The 22,994-nt window shown below is 47.0% G+C and overlaps 1 protein-coding gene across 2 annotated transcripts in view; it reads right to left on the bottom strand.

Annotated features, from left to right (window-relative positions):
- LOC124042193 (guanine nucleotide-binding protein G(olf) subunit alpha) overlaps positions 1 to 22,994 on the bottom strand; it is a 112,553-nt gene that overhangs the window by 66,583 nt on the left and 22,976 nt on the right. The window contains exons 1-4 of one of the 2 annotated variants that reach the window (XM_046360597.1): positions 10,095 to 11,443; positions 9,768 to 9,840; positions 7,667 to 7,721; positions 5,794 to 5,913 (exon numbers count right to left, since the gene is read on the bottom strand). In XM_046360597.1, the coding sequence (XP_046216553.1) occupies positions 5,794 to 5,913; positions 7,667 to 7,721; positions 9,768 to 9,840; positions 10,095 to 10,233 (387 nt within the window). In that variant the 5' untranslated portion in view covers positions 10,234 to 11,443. Of the gene's footprint in view, positions 1 to 5,793; positions 5,914 to 7,666; positions 7,722 to 9,767; positions 9,841 to 10,094; positions 11,444 to 22,994 lie in introns of those variants that run through there. The other variant, XM_046360596.1, reaches the window with a different exon arrangement.

Below are 22,994 nucleotides of genomic sequence, written 5' to 3' on the forward strand. Positions count from 1 at the left end.
CCCCAGCCTCCCCTACAGTACCAATGTATGCACACATGACTGTAAGTCGCTTTGGATAAAAGCGTCTGCTAAATGGCATATATTATTATTATTATTATTACTCCTGGGGGCCGTGACAGCAAGCTGCTGAATACATGTACTGTTACAATGCCTTAAAGAACTGCTTCTCACACACACACACACACACACACACACACACACACACACACACACACACACTTCACTAAAGCCATAAAAAAAAAATCTAACCTTAACCACACTGCTAACCTTAAATGTGTTGTCATGTGTTGCTACCATGCTGTGTTGTCATGTGTTGCTACCATGCTGTGTTGTCATGTGTTGCTACCATGCTGTGTTGTCATGTGTTGCTACCATGCTGTGTTGTCATGTGTTGCTACCATGCTGTGTTGTCATGTGTTGCTACCATGCTGTGTTGTCATGTGTTGCTACCATGCTGTGTTGTCATGTGTTGCTACCATGTTGTGCTGCTACCATGTTGTGCTGCTACCATGTTGTGCTGCTACCATGTTGTGCTGCTACCATGTTGTGCTGCTACCATGTTGTGCTGCTACCATGTTGTGTTGTTGTCTTAGGTCTCTCTTTATGTAGTGTTGTGGTGTCTCGTCTTGATGTGTTTTGTCCTATATTTTTATTTAATGTTTTTTAAATCCCAGGCCACGTCCCCGCAGGATGCCTTCTGCCTTTTGGTAGGCCGTCATTGTAAATAAGAATTTGTTCTAAACTGACTTGCCGAGTTAAATAAAAAAATAAGCACAAATTATTTTTTAAGCAAGATCACATTTACTTTAATATAAAATGTTGCATTTGTTGTTTTCAAAGTATTTCTGCCATTTTGTTTCATAGCTGGTAAATGAATCTCACAAAGTCAAAGAACTAGGAATCCTGAATAGCCTTTTCCACCTCACGCTGCTCCACTCCCTGGCTGGGGGCACCTGAAGAGCCGAGAGAGAGTAGAGGGAAAGATGCGTTTTTAGAAGCACTGCTCACAGGCACACAAGCTGGTCTACTGAAGTGAGACACTGCCTTTGTGTTTATTGGCTGTTTACGTTGTTTTGTTCACAAGACAACTCAAACATAGCAATTGAAAGAAAAACAACCTAAGGAAGAGAAGACAACACTTCGACTAGTCAGATTTAATGTCACATGACTCGAGTCGCGTAACCTCCCGCCATTAAAAGGTGCAGGTTTTGCACAGGCAAAAACAATACTAGAAAGCCTGGTTCAGTCTGCTTTCCACCAGAGTCCGGGAGTCCAATTCACCTTTCAGCTGGACAGCGACATAAAACACAAGGCCAAATCGAGTTGCTTTACCAAGAAGACAGCGGTCGAGTTATAGTTTTGACTTAAATCCACTTGAAAATCTACGGCAAGACCTGAAAATGGTTGTCAAAGCAACGATCAACAAAGCATTTGAAAGAGCTTGAAGAATTTTGAGAAGTATTTTTTTTTAAAGGCAAATGTTACACAATCCAGAGACTTACTCAGAAAGGTGATTCTAAAAATATATTGACTCAGGGGGTTTAATACTATATATATATATATTTTTTTTTACAAAAATGTTCAAATTTATTTTCACTTTGTCAAAGTATTTGTTTGATCGTTGATTAAAAAAAAAAATCATCCATTTGAATCTCACTTTGTTACACAACATGTGGAAAAAAGGCAAGGGGTGGAAATATTTTCTGAAAGCCCTGTATTTGGGCCTGAATAAAAAGCTAATACGAGGAAGGAACGACCTAGACGGCTGTTTTATAACCCGAGTAATAACTAGGCCTATCACAAATTTGATTTGGAGACTACTTAAAATATTAAGAGATTGACCGTTAAAAAATAAAAGTAAAAAATTCTGCTAAAGTGGCTACGTAGCATAAAACCATGGCCATTTCAACTAGCTAACATTCAATTAGTTTAAATATGATTTTGGATTTTGGATGCAACCAAAAATAAAATCAGCGGAGCTCTGGGAGTGGGGGGTGGAGAGGAGCAGGGGACGACGTGTGTAACCAGTTTGGGTGTGGCACAGAGGTAGAGAGAGGAAGTAGATAAACCGACTCGCTCTAGCTCGACAAACTTGTTTGCTGCCATTGGTTATCTTGCTCAGCCCTAATTGATGTGCTCTCCGTCACCTGGAGCTGCAAATTGTCCAGGAACACAAGGAAGCACATAGGGCCCTTTCATCTCTGACGGGCCAAAATGTGTCTCTGTTACAGTATCCAGAGGACTGACTATTGTGACAGAATAATCACTATATTATCCATGTCTGTTATCAGACATGTTCTCTGAGGAGAACTCTGATGCTGTCCGTATGGATGTGTGATCTCTGGTAACATGTTCTCTGAGAACTCTGATGCTGTCTATATGGATGTGTGATCTCTGGTAACATGTTCTCTGAGGAGAACTCTGATGCTGTCTATATGGATGTGTGATCTCTGGTAACATGTTCTCTGAGAACTCTGATGCTGTCTATATGGATGTGTGATCTCTGGTAACATGTTCTCTGAGAACTCTGATGCTGTCTATATGGATGTGTGATCTCTGGTAACATGTTCTCTGAGAACTCTGATGCTGTCTATATGGATGTGTGATCTCTGGTAACATGTTCTCTGAGAACTCTGATGCTGTCTATATGGATGTGTGATCTCTGGTAACATGTTCTCTGAGGAGAACTCTGATGCTGTCTATATGGATGTGTGATCTCTGGTAACATGTTCTCTGAGGAGAACTCTGATGCTGTCCGTATGGATGTGTGATCTCTGGTAACATGTTCTCTGAGGAGAACTCTGATGCTGTCCGTATGGATGTGTGATCTCTGGTAACATGTTCTCTGAGGAGAACTCTGAACATGTTCTCTGAGAACTCTGATGCTGTCTATATGGATGTGTGATCTCTGGTAACATGTTCTCTGAGAACTCTGATGCTGTCTATATGGATGTGTGATCTCTGGTAACATGTTCTCTGAGGAGAACTCTGATGCTGTCCGTATGGATGTGTGATCTCTGGTAACATGTTCTCTGAGGAGAACTCTGATGCTGTCCGTATGGATGTGTGATCTCTGTGGTAACTTGTATCTGGACAGGGTGAACTCTAAATTACTATTTAAAAAGAAAGGGGTTCCGTCTTCTCTGGAATGATGTCTTATTTTCAACAGTCCTCCACACAAAGCCTTTATGCTGTGACACCCTGTGGAGACTGGGCCTTTGGCGGGTCAGTTAACTGTCAACTTGGTATCGTTTGATTGGGTAGAGAAGGTTTCTTCTTCTTGCAGTGTGCATAGCCGTATTGGGCGCATTACCGCCACCTACTGGACTGGAGTGTGATGAGACTACGGCGTTCAAGAACGTTCACTCCAGTCTCCATGAATGAGGAAGTAGAGCAACTGTTTGTTTTCAGTAAACTGGAGAGGGTGAAACTTATTTGCAGGTATGTGATCATTAGCTCTAGAGTGGCGCGGCAGTCTAAGGCACTGCATCTCGCTCGGTGCTAGAAGCGTCACTGCAGACCCTGGTTCGATTCCGGTCTGTATCACAACAGGGAGCGATTTGATGTTCATAAAGCTCGACAGTGAAGGAAGACGTGATCTGTAGTTTCTGCTGCTGTTAGGACATAAACCTGTGTTTGTGGTGTTTATGCCCTATCTTTTGGTGATTTTGTCACTCACCCCACCCCAACACTGGTCCTCCCAGTGCCACCCCACCCCTGGTCCTCCCAGTGCCACCCCACCCCACCCCTGGTCCTCCCAGTGCCACCCCACCCCACCCCTGTTCCTCCCAGTGCCACCCCCACCCCACCACTGGTCCTCCCAGTGCCACCCCACCCCACCACTGGTCCTCCCAGTGCCACCCCACCCCACCACTGGTCCTCCCAGTGCCACCCCACCCCAACACTGGTCCTCCCAGTGCCACCCCACCCCAACACTGGTCCTCCCAGTGCCACCCCACCCCAACACTGGTCCTCCCAGTGCCACCCCACCCCAACACTGGTCCTCCCAGTGCCACGCCACCCCCCAACACTGGTCCTCCCAGTGCCACCCCACCCCAACACTGGTCCTCCCATTGCCACCCCACCCCAACACTGGTCCTCCCAGTGCCACCCCACCCCAACACTGGTCCTCCCATTGCCACCCCACCCCACCACTGGTCCTCCCAGTGCCACCCCACCACAACACTGGTCCTCCCAGTGCCACCCCACCCCAACACTGGTCCTCCCAGTGCCACCCCACCCCAACACTGGTCCTCCCAGTGCCACCCCACCACAACACTGGTCCTCCCAGTGCCACCCCACCCCAACACTGGTCCTCCCAGTGCCACCCCACCCCAACACTGGTCCTCCCAGTGCCACCCCACCCCACCACTGGTCCTCCCAGTGCCACCCCACCCCAACACTGGTCCTCCCAGTGCCACCCCACCCCAACACTGGTCCTCCCAGTGCCACCCCACCCCTGGTCCTCCCAGTGCGACCCCACCCCAACACTGGTCCTCCCAGTGCCACCCCACCCCAACACTGATCCTATAAATATATATAAATAAATAAATAAATATATATATTACATAATAATAATAATAATAATAATAATAATAAATATAAATATAATATAATATAATATAAATAAATAATAAAAATAGATATATTACATAATAATAATAATAAATAAATAAATATATATTACATAATAATAATAATAATAATAATATATATAAACTTTCAAAGGATGATGATTTCCAGAAGGATGAAAAACCCGGTGTGTATTCCCATTTGGCCTGTCATGTGACCGGACTTTATCAGGGGCCCTGATTAACACCAAGCAGAAGACTGTGTCCCATAATGCCACCCTATATCTAGAGAACTACTTTTCTGTAGTTCAGAGGCCCTGATCAACACCAAGCAGAAGACTGTGTGTCCCATAATGCCACCCTATATCTAGAGAACTTCTTAATCATTTTTTATTTAAACGAGGCAAGTCAGGTTAAAGAACAAATTCTTATTTACAATGACTGCCTACCCCGGCCAAATTCGGACGACGCTGGGCCAATTGTGCGCCGCCCTATGTGACTCCCAATCACGGCCAGTTGTGATACAGCCTGGAATCGAACCAGGGTCTGTAGTGGCACCTCAAGCACTGAGATGCAGTGTCTTTGACTGCTGCGCCCTAAAAAACTGGCCCCTAAAAAACTATGTAGGGAATAGGATGCCATTTGGGAGACCTCATGTTCCCAGATGGATAATATGGCCCAATCTAAATACTGACAGGGTGTCCCCAATGGCACCTTATTCACTATATGATGCACTACTTTTGACCAAGGCCCTCGGGGACCTGTTCTACAGTAGTGCACTATATAGGGAATAGGGCTCTGGTAGTGCACTATATAGGGAATAGGGTGGTATAGGGCTCTGGTCTATAGTAGTGCACTATATAGGGAACAGGGCTCTGGTCTATAGTAGTGCACTATATAGGGAATAGGGCTCTGGTCTATAGTAGTACCACTATATAGGGAATAGGGCTCTGGTCTAAACTGGCAGCCGGGGGGGTGGGGGGGGTCTGCATCGGGAACTCGGAGGAATGAAAAAGAGGAACTAAAAGCAGAAATGCAAAGTTGAACAAAATAGCCATTATTACAAACTGCTGAACACCTACATGACAGATATCATACATGTCTCAAATCAAACCCCTGTTGGTGACCACACACACACACACACACACACGCACACGCACACACACACACGCACACACACACACACACACACCTGAATGAAAACCCAAAACAGACGTCTTACCTGTGTGTAGTCAAAGTCCGAGAGCGGAGCTATGCTTTTGATGTATTCGATTCTGAACTGGTCTTCGGGGTTGGCGAGAGAGACGGGGGGTATCAAGCTGCTCATGGCTGACACTATCGTCTAGAAAGAGGAGACACACGCCGGCGGTAAGATGGATGAATACAAAAACAATCAGGAAAATAGGATTGGTCCAATCGAACGCAGGCTCCATCTCAGATGGCACCGTATTCCCTATGTAGGGCCCTGGGCTACTGTCAACTACACCAGGACTCTAGGCTGTCATCTGGCTCCGTGCAGTTTGGCTCTCCTGTCCACCTTTCGGTTATTGGGCCCCAGGTTAAGAGCATTGGGACACTAAACCCGAAAGGCCCCTGGTTTGAATCCCTGAGTCAACTAGGTGAAACATCTGCTGATGTACCCTTGAGCAAGGCACTTAACCTGAATTTATCCTGTATAGAGAGGGTATAGAGAACAGGGCCCTGATATAAAGTACTGCACTATACAGTATAGAGAACAGGGCCCTGATATAAAGTACTGTACAGTATAGAGAACAGGGCCCTGATATAAAGTACTGTACAGTATAGAGAACAGGGCCCTGATATAAAGTACTATACAGTATAGAGAACAGGGCCCTGATATAAAGTACTGCACTATACAGTATAGAGAACAGGGCCCTGATATAAAGTACTGCACTATACAGTATAGAGAACAGGGCCCTGATATAAAGTACTGCACTATACAGTATAGAGAACAGGGCCCTGATATAAAGTACTGCACTATACAGTATAGAGAACAGGGCCCTGATATAAAGTACTGCACTATACAGTATAGGGAACAGGGCCCTGATATAAAGCACTGTACAGTATAGAGAACAGGGCCCTGATATAAAGTACTGTACAGTATAGAGAACAGGGCCCTGATATAAAGTACTGTACAGTATAGAGAACAGGGCCCTGATATAAAGTACTGTACAGTATAGAGAACAGGGCCCTGATATAAAGTACTGTACAGTATAGAGAACAGGGCCCTGATATAAAGTACTGTACAGTATAGAGAACAGGGCCCTGATATAAAGTACTGTACAGTATAGAGAACAGGGCCCTGATATAAAGTACTGTACAGTATAGAGAACAGGGCCCTGATATAAAGTACTGTACAGTATAGAGAACAGGGCCCTGATATAAGGTACTGTACAGTATAGAGAACAGGGCCCTGATATAAAGTACTGTACAGTATAGAGAACAGGGCCCTGATATAAAGTACTGTACAGTATAGAGAACAGGGCCCTGATATAAAGTACTGTACAGTATAGAGAACAGGGCCCTGATATAAAGTACTGTACAGTATAGAGAACAGGGCCCTGATATAAAGTACTGTACAGTATAGAGAACAGGGCCCTGATATAAAGTACTGTACAGTATAGAGAACAGGGCCCTGATATAAAGTACTGTACAGTATAGAGAACAGGGCCCTGATATAAAGTACTGTACAGTATAGAGAACAGGGCCCTGATATAAAGTACTGTACAGTATAGAGAACAGGGCCCTGATATAAAGTACTGTACAGTATAGAGAACAGGGCCCTGATATAAAGTACTGTACAGTATAGAGAACAGGGCCCTGATATAAAGTACTGTACAGTATAGAGAACAGGGCCCTGATATAAAGTACTGTACAGTATAGAGAACAGGGCCCTGATATAAAGTACTGTACAGTATAGAGAACAGGGCCCTGATATAAAGTACTGTACAGTATAGAGAACATGGGGTACCATTTACAGTATAGTGCAGACAGAGTAATCCAGTAGTCCACTAGTTGAATGTTTTATTTGTATTTTTAACAGGAAAAACATAGATTAATACTATCCTACTCACCACTATCGCATCCTTCACGTTTTTCCGAATATCTTGAATTTTCTGTTTCTTTTCTCTGTCAAAAGGAGGACAGAACACAGGCGTGAGGAGACCGTAATCAACAAGATAACAACAACTTCACAATAGTGCTCGTCTAAGAAGCTAAAGATCACAGGGTTGAAGGTAGTGTGGTTCAACTGCGGTTCTAGGACTTGATGTTAACACACTAGAGTCGGTATGTGTTCAGGCCAGACAGACAGTAAGATATCTCTACCAGTACAACTGTAGTCCTATGTAACTCAGACAGACAGTAAGATATCTCTACCAGTACAACTGTAGTCCTGTGTAACTCAGACAGACAGTAAGATATCTCTACCAGTACAACTGTAGTCCTGTGTAACTCAGACAGACAGTAAGATATCTCTACCAGTACAACTGTAGTCCTATGTAACTCAGACAGACAGTAAGATATCTCTACCAGTACAACTGTTGTCCAATGTAACTCAGACAGACAGTAAGATATCTCTACTAGTACAACTGTAGTCCAATGTAACTCAGACAGACAGTAAGATATCTCTACTAGTACAACTGTAGTCCTATGTAACTCAGACAGACAGTAAGATATCTCTACTAGTACAACTGTAGTCCTATGTAACTCAGACAGACAGTAAGATATCTCTACCAGTACCACTGTAGTCCTATGTAACTCAGACAGTAAGATATCTCTACCAGTACAACTGTAGTCCTATGTAACTCAGACAGTAAGATATCTCTACCAGTACAACTGTAGTCCTATGTAACTCAGACAGTAAGATATCTCTACCAGTACAACTGTAGTCCTATGTAACTCAGACAGTAAGATATCTCTACCAGTACAACTGTAGTCCTATGTAACTCAGACAGTAAGATATCTCTACCAGTACAACTGTAGTCCTATGTAACTCAGACAGACAGTAAGATATCTCTACCAGTACAATTGTAGTCCTGTGTAACTCAGACAGTAAGATCTCTACCAGTACAACTGTAGTCCTATGTAACAGACAGACAGTAAGATATCTCTCCCAGTACAACTGTAGTCCTATGTAACTCAGACAGACAGTAAGATATCTCTACCAGTACAACTGTAGTCCTATGTAACTCAGACAGACAGTAAGATATCTCTACCAGTACAACTGTAGTCCAATGTAACTCAGACAGACAGTAAGATATCTCTACTAGTACAACTGTAGTCCAATGTAACTCAGACAGACAGTAAGATATCTCTACTAGTACAACTGTAGTCCTATGTAACTCAGACAGACAGTAAGATATCTCTACTAGTACAACTGTAGTCCTATGTAACTCAGACAGTAAGATATCTCTACCAGTACAACTGTAGTCCTATGTAACTCAGACAGTAAGATATCTCTACCAGTACAACTGTAGTCCTATGTAACTCAGACAGACAGTAAGATATCTCTACCAGTACAACTGTAGTCCTGTGTAACTCAGACAGACAGTAAGATATCTCTACCAGTACAACTGTAGTCCTATGTAACTCAGACAGTAAGATATCTCTACCAGTACAACTGTAGTCCTATGTAACTCAGACAGGCAGTAAGATCGGTCCTACGGTTGTACTGGTAGGGGTAAGTAACTCAAGACAGACATAGGCCACTGTCTCTATCACAGGCACAGGAGGCATTACAGCAAAACACATTATCCATAGACACAGGCCTCTCCCCAATAATAGTCAACATAGTTATGACATACACAACTTCATAACAGTGAACAATGTGACTGATGTAATAACAGGCAGTCAGGGAGATCTCACGTCTCACATGCTGAACCCTATATCGGTGTCTGCTGTAAGCAGAGAGAGCGATCAGTGATAGTGGTCGTCGCCTGACTGTACACTACATTTGACTGTTGGTCACTGATAGAGGAGGCCTAGGCTCTGCAGTGCCCGAGGAAAATCCATTCAGTTCTCTACAGGCCTATTATCATCTTGACAGTCTCACCCAAAGGCAGGGAGACCATGAGTATAACCAAATATGTTATGAAATGGATATTTATATCTGGGCCTATATGTCAAATGAAGATGCAGTAGGGCCTGTAACAACAGTGGATATCATGTACTCACTCTGCGTTAAAACCATTGACGTGTAGAATCCTCATCTGCTTCACAATAGTACTTTTCCCCGACTCTCCAGCACCTTCGGGAATGAAGCAAAACAGGACTGAATGTTACAATGCGTTGCTGATAACGGGACGACTAAAAGGGGTCATCTTGGTACCGTTCAAAATGAATTAGAATGTTGTCAAAACGAAGCACATTTCTATGCTTCGCATCCATCAATACACCCCCCCATGACATATAGCGAGGGCTTTAAAATACGTAATGGGGTAATTTAATGAAGGATATTTTAGATCACACCGTGTTCGGGCCAAGTCGTTTATATAACCTTACCCAATAATAACAGCCGGTGCGTCGCTTTATATGCTTGTCTTTCTTTTTGCAACAGTTTTTCAATTTTTTTATTCGCCTCTCGCTGTGCCTTTTCGTCGATGCGTTGATCTTCAGTCTTGCTGTTGCCCAAACAACCCATATCTTCCGTTAACTAACCTCGTCTCTCAAAAATATTAAAATACACGAAGATGTTATAATAATAAATGTTTGTTTTTTTTAAACGATGGTGTGAAAGAAAATCTGTGCGACGCTTCTCCGCCGTTGGGAGGGTTATGTGCCTTCCTCCCCGTTACGATCCCTTTTTACCCGCAACCAACGGGACCTTCCTTCGGCATCCAAAACTAATTCTTGATTCGCCCCTTCAAAATCACTCGAATCGTTGAAATAACAGAAATACACAAGATAACGAAGGTTTAGATTTCTGGAAACAGGCCAAGTGTTTCTCTCGTTCCTTCCCTCTTCTCAGTATGTGTCTATTTGGTGTTTTTAACTCAGCACTGCCTCTCTCTGTTGTACCAGGAAGTAGCCGTGCACCGAGCCGCAGAGAAACCTTCCTCTGCCACAATGTAACACTGCAGCTGGCTCACACACACCTACAATACGCTCACATATCATTGTATCGTTTCTGTGAGAAGGGTAGGAGGGTCATTACAATCACATGTGTCACCCAAGACCTTCCCCGAGGCTGGTTTAATCAGCCCTAAAAATAAAATAAAAACTAAGAGAGGAGAGAGTGTTTTCCGTTTGCACCAGACAAGCTGGGCAGGAAGTTAGGGTCTTTCTATCGACGAGAGTCGTCTGGATCGAGTGCGTTGGGGTTGTCCTGATGTCGGGTGTAGCTTGTCAATCGTAAGTAATAGCACACGGTAACACAGGCCTACACACAGCTTATCAGTCACTTACACTAAAGGCCTAAACCGATCGCCTAAAACAATAAATAAATAAAGTCAAAAGTTACAACTATACAAATAGACGGTCTGAAAGACCCAAAACAAAAGTAAAACCCAAACTAGACGCAGCAAAAAAATGGATCATTTCTAGCCCTTCTGCTGCCAACTCCGATCACTACTCCCATTTACATTCACGGCTCAGTCTGCTGCCTCGGTCTGCTGCCTCAGTCTGCTGCCTCGGTAGTCTTCCTCCGTAGTCCACTCCTGCTCTCGTCACATTCTCCGTGGTTTTCTATTTATATTGACCGCGTGTGCAACAAAGCCCCTCTGCTTAAAAAAAAAACAAAAAAAAGCATTCGCGATCACCCGTGGGAAAGGGGTTCACGGCACCGCGGTAACTCTCCACACCGACGCGCAACTGACAGTTCAGCCGCTGTCCTCGAGGCCCGGGGTATGTACACAGTAACTAGGCTACTGCGCATGTTCAAAGACCTTTCCTGTCCGGCCTGTTTAAATGGCTGCGTCGGACGGTCTGATAGATGGTGTATGTTTGTTTTAGTAGGTTTCTATTTTAAGATGTTTGTATTGTATCTCAAAATAAAGAAAACGTTCACGATATGTCATTTTTACTGTATCAATGGATAATAGCAAATATCTGACTGCCAGACAGAAAATAATCCAATAGAATAATACTAAAAACCTCTGATTACATCGACCACTACTACATCCTCTACCACTACTACATCCACTACTACTACATCAACCACTATTACCACATCCACTACCACTACTACATCCACCACCACTACTACATCCACCACCACTACTACATCCACTACTACTACATCCACTACTACTACATCCACTACTATTACTACATCCACTACTACTACATCCACTACCACTACTACATCCTCTACCACTACTACATCATCCACTACCACATCCACTACTATTACTACATCCACTACTATTACTACATCCACCACTACTACATCATCCACTACCACATCCACTACTACTACTACATCCACTACTATTACTACATCCACTACTACTACTACATCCACTACTATTACTACATCCACTACTACTACTACATCCACTACTACTACTACATCCACTACTATTACTACATCCACTACTACTACTACATCCACCACTACTACTACATCCACTACTACTACTACATCCACCACTACTACTACATCCACCACCACTACTACATCCACTACCACTACTACATCCACTACTACTACTACATCCACCACTACTACAGCCTCCACCACTACTACATCCACCACTATTACTACATCCTCTACCACTACTACATCCTCTACCACTACTACATCCTCTACTATTACTACAGCCTCCACCACTACTACATCCACCACTATTACTACATCCACCACTACTACATCCTCTACTATTACTACATCCACTACAATTACTACATCCACCACTACTACATCCACTACTATTACTACATCCACTACTATTACTACATCCACCACTACTACATCCACTAATATTACTAAATCCTCTACTATTACTACATCCTCTACCACTACTACTACATCCTCTACTATTACTACATCCACCACTACATCCTCTACTATTACTACATCCACCACTACTACATCCTCCACCACTACTACATCCACCACTATTACTACATCCACTATTACTACATCCACTACATCCACTACTACTACATCCTCCACTACTACATCCTCCACCACTACTACATCCACCACTACACTACATCCACTACTATTACTACATCCACCACTACTACATCCCCCACCACTACTACATCCACTACTATTACTACATCCACTACTACTACATCCACCACCACTACTACATCCTCTACCACTACTACATCATCCACTACCACATCCACTACTACTACTACATCCACTACTATTACTACATCCACTACTATTACTACATCCACCACTACTACATCATCCACTACCACATCCACTACTACTACTACATCCACTACTATTACTACATCCACTACTACTACTACATCCACTACTATTACTACATCCACTACTACATCCACTACTATTACTACATCCACCACTACTACTACATCCACCACCACTACTACATCCACTACCACTACTACATCCACTACTACTACTACATCCACTACTATTACTACATCCACCACTATTACTACATCCACTACCACTACTACATCCTCTACCACCACCACTACATCCGCCACCACCACTACATCCGCCACCACCACTACTACATCCGCCACCACCATTACTACATCCGCCACCACCATTACTACATCCGCCACCACTACTACATCCTCCACCACTACTACATCCGCCACCCCCATTATAACCTCCGCCACCACTACTACATCCTCCACCCCATTACTACATCCGCCACCACTACTACATCCGCCACCCCATTACTACATCCGCCACCACTACTACATCCGCCACCCCCATTACAACATCCGCCACCCCCATTACAACATCCGCCACCCCCATTATTACATCCTCCACCACTACTACATCCTCCACCCCATTACTACATCCACCACCACTACTACATCCGCCACCACTACTACATCCGCCACCACCATTACTACATCCGCCACCACCATTACTACATCCGCCACCACCATTACTACATCCCACCACCACCATTACTACATCCGCCACCACTACTACATCCGCCACCACTACTACATCCGCCACCACTACTACATCCTCCCCCACTACTACATCCTCCCCCACTACTACATCCGCCACCACCACTACTACATCCGCCACCACCACTACTACATCCGCCACCAATACTACTACATCCGCCACCACCACTACTACATCCTCCCCCATTACTACATTCGCCACCACCACTACATCCTCCACCACTACTACATCCGCCACCACTCCATCTGCCACCACTACTACATCCGCCACCACTACTACATCCGCCACCCCATTACTACATCCGCCACCCCCATTACAACATCCGCCACCCCCATTATTACATCCTCCACCACTACTACATCCTCCACCCCCATTACTACATCCGCCACCACTACTACATCCGCCACCACTACTACATCCGCCACCACCATTACTACATCCTCCCCATTACTACATCCGCCACCACCACTACATCCGCCACCACTACTACATCCTCCCCACTACTACATCCGCCACCACCACTACTACATCCGCCACCACCAATACTACATCCGCCACCACTACTACTACATCCTCCCCCATTACTACATCCGCCACCACCACTACATCCTCCACCACTACTACATCCGCCACCACTACTCCATCCGCCACCACCACCACCACTACTACATCCGCCACCACTACTACATCCGCCACCCCCATTACTCCATCCGCCACCACCACCACTACTACATCCGCCACCACTACTACATCCGCCACCACTACTACATCCGCCACCACCACCACCACCACTACTACTACATCCGCCACCACTACTACATCCGCCACCCCCATTACTACATCCGCCACCACTACTACATCCGCCACCCCCATTACTACATCCGCCACCACCACTACTACATCCGCCACCACTACTACATCCTCCACCACTACTACATCCTCCACCCCCACTACATCCGCCACCCCCACTACATCCGCCACCACCATTACTACATCCGCCACCACTACTACATCCTCCCCCACTACAACATCCACCACCACTACTACATCCGCCACTACCATTACTACATCCTCCACCCCCATTACTACATCCTCCACCACTACTACATCCGCCACCCCTATTATAACCTCCGCCACCACTACTACATCCTCCACCCCATTACTACATCCGCCACCACCACTACATCCGCCACCCCCATTACTACATCCGCCACCACTACTACATCCGCCACCACCACTACTACATCCGCCACCACCACTACTACATCCTCCCCCATTACTACATCCGCCACCACCACTACATCCGCCACCACCACTACTACATCCGCCACCACCAATACTACATCCGCCACCACTACTACTACATCCGCCACCACCACTACTACATCCTCCCCCATTACTACATCCGCCACCACCACTACATCCTCCACCACTACTACATCCGCCACCACTACTCCATCCGCCACCACCACCACTACTACATCCGCCACCACTACTACATCCGCCACCCCCATTACTCCATCTGCCACCACCACCACTACTACATCCGCCACCACTACTACATCCGCCACCACTACTACATCCGCCACCACCACCACCACCACTACTACTACATCCGCCACCACTACTACATCCGCCACCCCCCATTACTACATCCGCCACCACTACTACATCCGCCACCCCCATTACTACATCCGCCACCACTACTACATCCGCCACCACTACTACATCCTCCACCACTACTACATCCTCCACCCCCACTACATCCGCCACCCCCACTACATCCGCCACCCCCACTACATCCTCCACCACCATTACTACATCCTCCCCACTACAACATCCACCACCACTACTACATCCGCCACTACCATTACTACATCCTCCACCCCCATTACTACATCCGCCACCACTACTACATCCTCCACCACTACTACATCCGCCACCCCCATTATAACCTCCGCCACCACTACTACATCCTCCACCCCATTACTACATCCGCCACCACTACTACATCCGCCACCCCCATTACTACATCCGCCACCACTACTACATCCGCCACCACCACTACTACATCCTCCCCATTACTACATCATCCGCCACCACCACTACATCCGCCACCACTACTCCATCCGCCACCACTACTCCATCCGCCACCACCACTACTACATCCTCCACCACTACTACATCCTCCCCATTACTACATCCGCCACCCCCATTACTCCATCCGCCGCCACCACCACCACCACTACTACATCCGCCACCCCCATTACTACATCCGCCACCACCACTACTACATCCTCCCCCATTACTACATCCGCCACCACCACTACATCCTCCACCACTACTACATCCACCACCACTACTCCATCCACCACCACCACCACTACTACTACATCCGCCACCACTACTACATCCGCCACCCCCATTACTCCATCCGCCACCACCACTACTACTACATCCGCCACCACTACTACATCCGCCACCCCCATTACTACATCCGCCACCACCACTACTACATCCTCCCCCATTACTACATCCGCCACCACCACTACATCCTCCACCATTACTACATCCTCCACCACTACTACATCCGCCACCACTACTCCATCCGCCACCACCACCACTACTACTACATCCGCCACCCCATTACTACATCCGCCACCACTACAACATCCGCCACCACTACTACATCCTCCACCACTACTACATCCTCCACCCCCATTACTACATCCGCCACCACTACTACATCCGCCACCACTATTACTACATCCGCCACCACTACTACATCCGCCACCACTACTACATCCGCCACCACCACTACTACATCCTCCCCCATTACTACATCCGCCACCCCCATTACTCCATCCGCCGCCACCACCACCACTACTACTACTACATCCGCCACCACTACTACATCCGCCACCCCATTACTACATCCGCCACCACCACTACTACATCCTCCCCCATTACTACATCCTCCACCACTACTACATCCACCACCACTACTCCATCCACCACCACCACCACTACTACTACATCCGCCACCACTACTACATCCGCCACCCCCATTACTACATCCGCCACCACCACTACTACATCCTCCCCCATTACTACATCCGCCACCACCACTACATCCTCCACCATTACTACATCCTCCACCATTACTACATCCTCCACCACTACTACATCCGCCACCACCACCACTACTACTATCATCCGCCACCACTACTACATCCGCCACCCCCATTACTACATCCGCCACCACTACTACATCCGCCACCACTACTACATCCGCCACCCCATTACTACATCCGCCACCACTACTACATCCTCCACCACTACTACATCCTCCACCCCCACTACATCCGCCACCCCCACTACATCCGCCACCACCATTACTACATCCGCCACCACTACTACATCCTCCCCCACTACAACATCCACCACCACTACTACATCCGCCACTACCATTACTACATCCTCCACCCCCATTACTACATCCTCCACCACTACTACATCCGCCACCCCCATTATAACCTCCGCCACCACTACTACATCCTCCACCCCATTACTACATCCGCCACCACTACTACATCCGCCACCCCATTACTACATCCGCCACCACTACTACATCCGCCACCACCACTACTACATCCGCCACCACCACTACTACATCCTCCCCCATTACTACATCCGCCACCACCACTACATCCGCCGCCACCACCACTACATCCGCCACCACCACTACTACATCCGCCACCACCAATACTACATCCGCCACCACTACTACTACATCCGCCACCACCACTACTACATCCTCCCCCATTACTACATCCGCCACCACCACTACATCCTCCACCACTACTACATCCGCCACCACTACTCCATCCGCCACCACCACCACTACTACATCCGCCACCACTACTACATCCGCCACCCCCATTACTCCATCTGCCACCACCACCACTACTACATCCGCCACCACTACTACATCCGCCACCACTACTACATCCGCCACCACCACCACCACCACTACTACTACATCCGCCACCACTACTACATCCGCCACCCCCATTACTACATCCGCCACCACTACTACATCCGCCACCCCCATTACTACATCCGCCACCACTACTACATCCGCCACCACTACTACATCCTCCACCCCCACTACATCCGCCACCCCCACTACATCCGCCACCCCCACTACATCCGCCACCACCATTACAACATCCACCACCACTACTACATCCGCCACTACCATTACTACATCCGCCACTACCATTACTACATCCTCCACCCCCATTACTACATCCGCCACCACTACTACATCCTCCACCACTACTACATCCGCCACCCCCATTATAACCTCCGCCACCACTACTACATCCTCCACCCCATTACTACATCCGCCACCACTACTACATCCGCCACCCCCATTACTACATCCGCCACCACTACTACATCCGCCACCACCACTACTACATCCTCCCCCATTACTACATCCGCCACCACTACTACATCCTCCCCCATTACTACATCCGCCACCCCCATTACTCCATCCGCCGCCACCACCACCACCACTACTACATCCGCCACCCCCATTACTACATCCGCCACCACCACCACTACATCCTCCACCACTACTACATCCACCACCACTACTCCATCCACCACCACCACCACTACTACTACATCCGCCACCACTACTACATCCGCCACCCCCATTACTCCATCCGCCACCACCACTACTACTACATCCGCCACCACTACTACATCCGCCACCCCCATTACTACATCCGCCACCACCACTACTACATCCTCCCCCATTACTACATCCGCCACCACCACTACATCCTCCACCATTACTACATCCGCCACCACTACTCCATCCGCCACCACCACCACTACTACTACATCCGCCACCCCATTACTACATCCGCCACCACTACAACATCCGCCACCACTACTACATCCTCCACCACTACTACATCCTCCACCCCCATTACTACATCCGCCACCACTACTACATCCGCCACCACTACTACATCCGCCACCACTACTACATCCGCCACCACTACTACATCCGCCACCACCACTACTACATCCGCCACCACTATTACTACATCCGCCACCACTACTACATCCGCCACCACTACTACATCCGCCACCACTACTACATCCGCCACCACCACTACTACATCCTCCCCATTACTACATCCGCCACCCCCATTACTCCATCCGCCGCCACCACCACCACTACTACTACTACATCCGCCACCACTACTACATCCGCCACCCCCATTACTACATCCGCCACCACTACTCCATCCACCACCACCACCACTACTACTACATCCGCCACCACTACTACATCCGCCACCCCCATTACTACATCCGCCACCACCACTACTACATCCTCCCCCATTACTACATCCGCCACCACCACTACATCCTCCACCATTACTACATCCTCCACCATTACTACATCCTCCACCACTACTACATCCGCCACCACCACTACATCCTCCACCATTACTACATCCTCCACCACTACTACATCCGCCACCACTACTCCATCCGCCACCACCACCACTACTACTACATCCGCCACCCCATTACTACATCCGCCACCACTACAACATCCGCCACCACTACTACATCCTCCGCCCCCACTACTACATCCGCCACCACTACTACATCCGCCCCCATTACTACATCCGCCACCACTACTACATCCGCCACCACTACTACATCCTCCCCCATTACTACATCCGCCACCACTACTACATCCTCCCCCATTACTACATCCGCCACCACTACTCCATCCGCCACCACTACTCCATCCGCCACCACTACTCCATCCGCCACCACTACTACATCCGCCACCACTACTCCATCCGCCACCACCACCACCACCACTACTACATCCGCCACCACTACTACATCCGCCACCCCATTAATCCATCCGCCACCACCACTACTACTACATCCGCCACCACTACTACATCCGCCACCACCACCACTACTACATCCACCACCACTACTACATCCGCCACCCCATTACTACATCCGCCACCACTACTACATCCTCCCCCATTACTACATCCGCCACCACTACTACATCCTCCCCCATTACTACATCCGCCACCACTACTACATCCGCCACCACTACTACATCCGCCACCACTACTACATCCGCCACCACTACTACATCCTCCACCACTACTACATCCGCCACCACTACTAAATCCGCCACCCCCACTACATCCGCCACCCCCATTACTCCATCCGCCACCACCACTACTACTACATCCGCCACCACTACTACATCCGCCACCACTACTACATCCGCCACCACCACCACTACTACATCCGCCACCACTACTACATCCGCCACCCCCATTACTACATCCGCCACCACTACTACATCCGCCACCCCCATTACTACATCCGCCACCTACTACATCCGCTACGCCACCACTACTACATCCGCCACCCCCATTACTACATCCGCCACCCCCATTACTACATCCGCCACCCCATTACTACTACATCCGCCACCACTACTACATCCGCCACCCCCATTACTACTACATCCGCCACCACTACTACATCCGCCACCACCATTACTACATCCGCCACCACCATTACTACATCCGCCACCACCACCACTACTACATCCGCCACCACCACCACTACTACATCCGCCACCACCACCACTACTACATCCGCCACCACCACCACTACTACATCCGCCACCACCACCATTACTACAGCAGAGGGAACACCCCCCTATCCACATCGATGGAACAGTAGTGGAGAGGGTAGCTAGTTTTAAGTTCCTCGGCATACACATCACAGACAAACTGAATTGGTCCACTCACACTGACAGCGTCGTGAAGAAGGCGCAGCAGCGCCTATTCAACCTCAGGAGGCTGAAGAAGTTCGGCTTGTCACCAAAAGCACTCAAACTTCTACAGATGCACAATCGAGAGCATCCTGGCGGGCTGTATCACCGCCTGGTACGGCAACTGCTCCGCCCTCAACCGTAAGGCTCTCCAGAGGGTAGTGAGGACTGCACAACGCATCACCGGGGGCAAACTACCTGCCCTCCAGGACACCTACACCACCCGTTGTTACAGGAAGGCCATAAAGATCATCAAGGACATCAACCACCCGAACCACTGCCTGTTCACCCCGCTATCATCCAGAAGGCGAGGTCAGTACAGGTGCATCAAAGCTGGGACCGAGAGACTGAAAAACAGCTTCTATCTCAAGGCCATCAGACTGTTAAACAGCCACCACTAACACTGAGTGGCTGCTGCCAACACACTGTCATTGACACTGACCCAACTCCAGCCATTTTAATAATGGGAATTGATGGGAAATTATGTAAATATATCACTAGCCACTTTAAACAATGCTACCTTATATAATGTTACTTACCCTACATTATTAATCTCATATGCATATGTATATACTGTACTCTACATCATCGACTGCATCCTTATGTAACACATGTATCACTAGCCACTTTAACTATGCCACTTTGTTTACTTTGTCTACACACTCATCTCATATGTATATACTGTACTCGATACCATCTACTGTATGCTGCTCTGTACCATCACTCATTCATATATCCTTATGTACATGTTCCTTATCCCCTTACACTGTGTATAAGACAGTAGTTTTGGAATTGTTAGTTAGATTACTTGTTGGTTATCACTGCATTGTCGGAACTAGAAGCACAAGCATTTCGCTACACTCGCATTAACATCTGCTAACCATGTGTATGTGACAAATACAATTTGATTTGATTTGATTTGATTTACATCCTCCACCCCCACTACTACATCCGCCACCACTACTACATCCGCCACCACTACTACTACATCCTCCCCCATTACTACATCCTGAGACTTGGAGTAGTTGTTCCCCTTGCTCTGCATGGGTAACGCTGCTTCGAGGGTGGCTGTTGTCGTTGTGTTGCTGGTTCGAGCCCAGGGAGGAGCGAGGAGAGGGACGGAGCTATACTGTTACACTGGCAATACTAAAGTGCCTATAAGAACATCCAATAGTCAAAGGCTAATGAAATACAAATGGTATAGAGGGAAATAGTCCTATAATAACTACAACCTAAAACTTCTTACCCGAGAATATTGAAGACTCATGTTAAAAGGAACCACCAGCTTTCATATGTTCTTATGTTCTGAGCAAGGCACTGAAACGTTAGCTTTCTTACATGGCACATACTGCACTTTTACTTTCTGCTCAACACTTTGTTTTTGCATTATTTAAACCAAATTGAACAGGTTTCAATATTTATTTGAGGCTAAATTGATTTTTATTTATGTATTATATTAAGTTAAAATAAGTGTTCATTCAGTATTGTTGTAATTGGCTAAATTATTAAAATAATTACAAAAAAAAAAAACAAATTGTCCGATTAATCGACATCGGCTTTTTTTGGTCCACCAATAATCGGTATTGAAAAATCATAATTGGTCTACTTACTACATCTGGGCGGAGTCGTCCGGGTTTGGCTGGGTGGGGTGGGGTTAGGGTTTGGCCGGGGTAGGCTGTCATTGCAAATAAGAATTTGTTCTTAACTGACTTGCCTAGTTAAATAAATACCAATATGCCACTGTTTCAAATATAGTGCCCCTGAGTCCGTTTCCCCTCAAGGTTTCTTCCTCAGTGTTCACGACAACACTGCTGTTTGCTCTTTTTGGAGGCTGGGTAACTGTGAAGCACTTTGTGACAACTGTTGTTATAAACTGCTAAATATATATATACATTTTCACCAATTAATTCAAGTATTTACATTTTCTATATATAGAGTGTATGTTCATATAAAATTCAAAATGTCTGTTATTCATTATATTTTCTAAATGCCTGTTCAGATTTTAAACACTCACTAACGTCAATGAGAACAGACCACTGGTCAGTGTCCACAACTCCTCTTGATCTTTGTGGCTGTGGTAAGTAGTGACAACCCTGTCAGTGTCCACAACTCCTCTTGATCTTTGTGGCTGTGGTAGGTAGTGACAACCCTGTCAGTGTCCACAACTCCTCTTGATCTTTGTGGCTGTGGTAAGTAGTGACAACCCTGTCAGTGTCCACAACTCCTCTTGATCTTTGTGGCTGTGGTAAGTAGTGACAACCCTGTCAGTGTCCACAACTCCTCTTGATCTTTGTGGCTGTGGTAAGTAGAGACAACCCTGACTGTGTCCATGGATATTAGAACTATCTGATAGTTATTATTGTTATGACTACGTTTTTATAATAGGCATTATGAAAATAAAATGCTAATTTTT

Source organism: Oncorhynchus gorbuscha, linkage group LG08, assembly GCF_021184085.1.
Source record: "Oncorhynchus gorbuscha isolate QuinsamMale2020 ecotype Even-year linkage group LG08, OgorEven_v1.0, whole genome shotgun sequence".
Classification (NCBI taxonomy): domain Eukaryota; kingdom Metazoa; phylum Chordata; class Actinopteri; order Salmoniformes; family Salmonidae; genus Oncorhynchus; species Oncorhynchus gorbuscha.